At 69.2% G+C, this 2,619-nt stretch overlaps 1 protein-coding gene across 1 annotated transcript in view; it reads right to left on the reverse strand.

Moving 5' to 3' along the window:
* Window positions 1–673: 673 nt before the first annotated feature.
* Window positions 674–2,619, reverse strand: part of F751_4881 (Serine-tRNA ligase) — a gene marked incomplete at both ends in the record, with an annotated part of 3,384 nt that continues 1,438 nt past the window's right edge. Inside the window, 3 exons of the mRNA XM_011400982.1 lie at window positions 674–917; window positions 1,244–1,544; window positions 1,744–2,362. Coding sequence (XP_011399284.1) covers window positions 674–917; window positions 1,244–1,544; window positions 1,744–2,362 — 1,164 coding nt within the window. The remainder of the gene's footprint in view (window positions 918–1,243; window positions 1,545–1,743; window positions 2,363–2,619) is intronic.

The following is a 2,619-nucleotide window of genomic DNA, read 5'->3' on the forward strand; positions in this document are numbered from 1 at the left end:
GCCATGCCAGGGCGACTGGGAGCGCGACCCAGATCAGTGCAAGCCGCACGCGCTCCTCATGATACATGCTGGACGGACGGGATCTCAGCTGGTGATGCTACTCAATAGACACGCAGAGGCAGCACGTCCCGGGCCATGCATGCCGCTCCTCGGCGAGGCCCGGAGAAGATGGTCAAGCGACAGGAGCCATGCCAGGGCGACTGGGAGCGCGACCCAGATCAGTGCAAGCCGCACGCGCTCCTCATGATACATGCTGGACGGACGGGATCTCAGCTGGTGATGCTACTCAATAGACACGCAGAGGCAGCACGTCCCGGGCCATGCATGCCGCTCCTCGGCGAGGCCCGGAGAAGATGGTCAAGCCCTGTGAAGACGAACACTGTGCGTCCCGGGGTTCACCGCAGCTCTCAACCCCCTGTGTTACTGATCAGGATTTGTGTGTCACATTCCCGCACTCCCTCTGCATGTGTTCTCGCCAAGTTCCCTCCGACTCGGGACTCGCGACAGAGGGTGGGGTCCCCAAGGCGCGAACTCTGGACGCGCCTCGGTGTGCCGGCTGCTGGGCCACCCATCTCCAAGGCGGGGCACACACTCCACGGGCACTGTGGCTGCACCGCTCCTGGCCAGCCCCCCGCCGCGATGCACAGCCTGCACGATCGCTGCCCCATCAAGCTCAGGCCCCCCCCGCGCGCGCCGCCTCCCGCAGCGCCTCCTTCCTGGGGCGGATGACCTCCAGGCCCATCATGAAGGGCCGCAGGGCGGGCGGGATGACAACGCTGCCGTCCTCCTGCTGGAAGTTCTCCAGGATGGCCACCAGCATGCGCGGCACAGCACACCCCGTCGCATTCAGCGTGTGGACGAAGCGGGTGCCCTGGGCCCTTCTGGTACCCAGGTCCCCCACCTCCTCGAGCCGCGGCCTGCGTGTGTGTGGATGCAAGCGGGGACTGGGCCTGCTCAGCGCATTGCCTGACCGGCAAAAGTGCTCGGATGCCGCGCAGGTGCCAGGCCAGCTTCCTGGGCAGCCCCTCTCGCGGGGGCTGCCCAGGAAGCTGGCCTGGCCCAAGGGGCACAGCCAGTGTCCCCCTCGTGCATCACTTTCCCCCCCGCACTTCCCCCTCCTACCACTATATGCCCATTCTCCTCTCCTACCACTATATGCCCATCCCCCCTCCTGAAATGTCATACTGCCCATTCCCCCCCAAACCCACTACACCACCTTCCCACCCCCCAACCCCACGCCCACCTGTATCGTATGTTCAGGCGGCGCGCCTGGTAGTCGGTGCAGTTGGAGGCGGAGGAGATCTCCCCATACCGCCCCAGCCCCGGCATCCAGGCCTCCACGTCGTACTTGCGGTAGGCCGGCGCGCCCAGGTCGCCGCTGGGCATGTCCAGGACCTTGAAGTGCAGGCCCAGCCCCGCAAACAGGCCCACCTCCAGCTCCAGCAGCTCCTCGTGCAGGGCCTCGCTCTGCTCCGGCGTGCACAGCACAAAGGCCTCCACCTTGGTGAACTGGTGCACGCGGTACAAGCCCCGCCCCGCAGCGCCTGGTAGGGTTGGGTGGGTCGGGTGGGTGGGTGGTGTGGGCAGGTGGGGGGAGCGGGTGGCGCACGGGCGGAGGGCCGGGGTGCTGGGGGGACATGAGGAGAGGAGAGGGCATTCACCAGATCGCAGCGACACCCCCGCCGCCCGATCCCCGCCGCCCGATCCCCGCCGCCCGATCCCCGCCGCACCCCCCCTGCACACCTGCCGCGCCGGCCTCGGTGCGGAAGCAGTGCCCGACGCCTGCCAGCCTGAGAGGCAGCTGGTCCTCCTCCAGGACCGCGTCCATGTGCAGGCCGGCCAGCGGGATCTCCGCGGTGCCCGCCAGGCACAGCCCCGCGCCCTCCACCGAGTACACCTGGGTGTTGGCCGCGCGCGGCTGGAAGCCGCAGCGCTCAAACACGTGTTCACGCACCAGATCCGGCGTCGCGTGCGGCACGAAGCCGGCGGCCACCAGCGCGCGCAGCGCGTGCGCCACCAGCGCCTGCTCCAGCAGCGCCGCCTCGTGCTTGAGGTAGTAGAACTTGGGCCCCGCCACGGTGCTCCCGGCCGCAAAGTCCACCAGGTCCAGGCGGGCCGCGAGCTCCACGTGGTCGCGCGGCGGGAAGGCAAACGCGGGCGGCGTGCCGACGCTGCGCAGCAGCCGCTCGGCGCCCTCCCCGCCCACCGGCGAGGCGGGGTGCGTCGCATTGGGCAGGCGCTGGCCCTCCACCTGCAGCGCGGCCTCCAGGCTGACCAGTCGTCCCTGCAAGCCCTCCAGCTCCCCCTTCAGCCGGCGGCCGGCGGCCACAAGCGCCGCGCGCTCCTCCGCGCCCAGCTTGGCCTGGGGAGGAGGGGACGCAGGGGTGGCAGGAGGGTGAGTGTTGTGGGGATGAGGTGTGCGGTGTGTGGGCGTGTGAATGCGGGGAATCTATCGATAGAATGCGGTTGGATGGGCACTGCAGGTCCCTGACCAGCCGAGGCAAAACCGCACAGCACGACACGTTCCCTGGGCCTGGCCTTGCAGGCTGTCCACCGGGCCGCCAACTGGCCCACTCCAAAGCCTTAGCCTCCTGGGACCCCCCCCCCACCCCAACACAC

Source organism: Auxenochlorella protothecoides, assembly GCF_000733215.1.
Source record: "Auxenochlorella protothecoides strain 0710 unplaced genomic scaffold scaffold54, whole genome shotgun sequence".
Lineage (NCBI taxonomy): Eukaryota > Viridiplantae > Chlorophyta > Trebouxiophyceae > Chlorellales > Chlorellaceae > Auxenochlorella > Auxenochlorella protothecoides.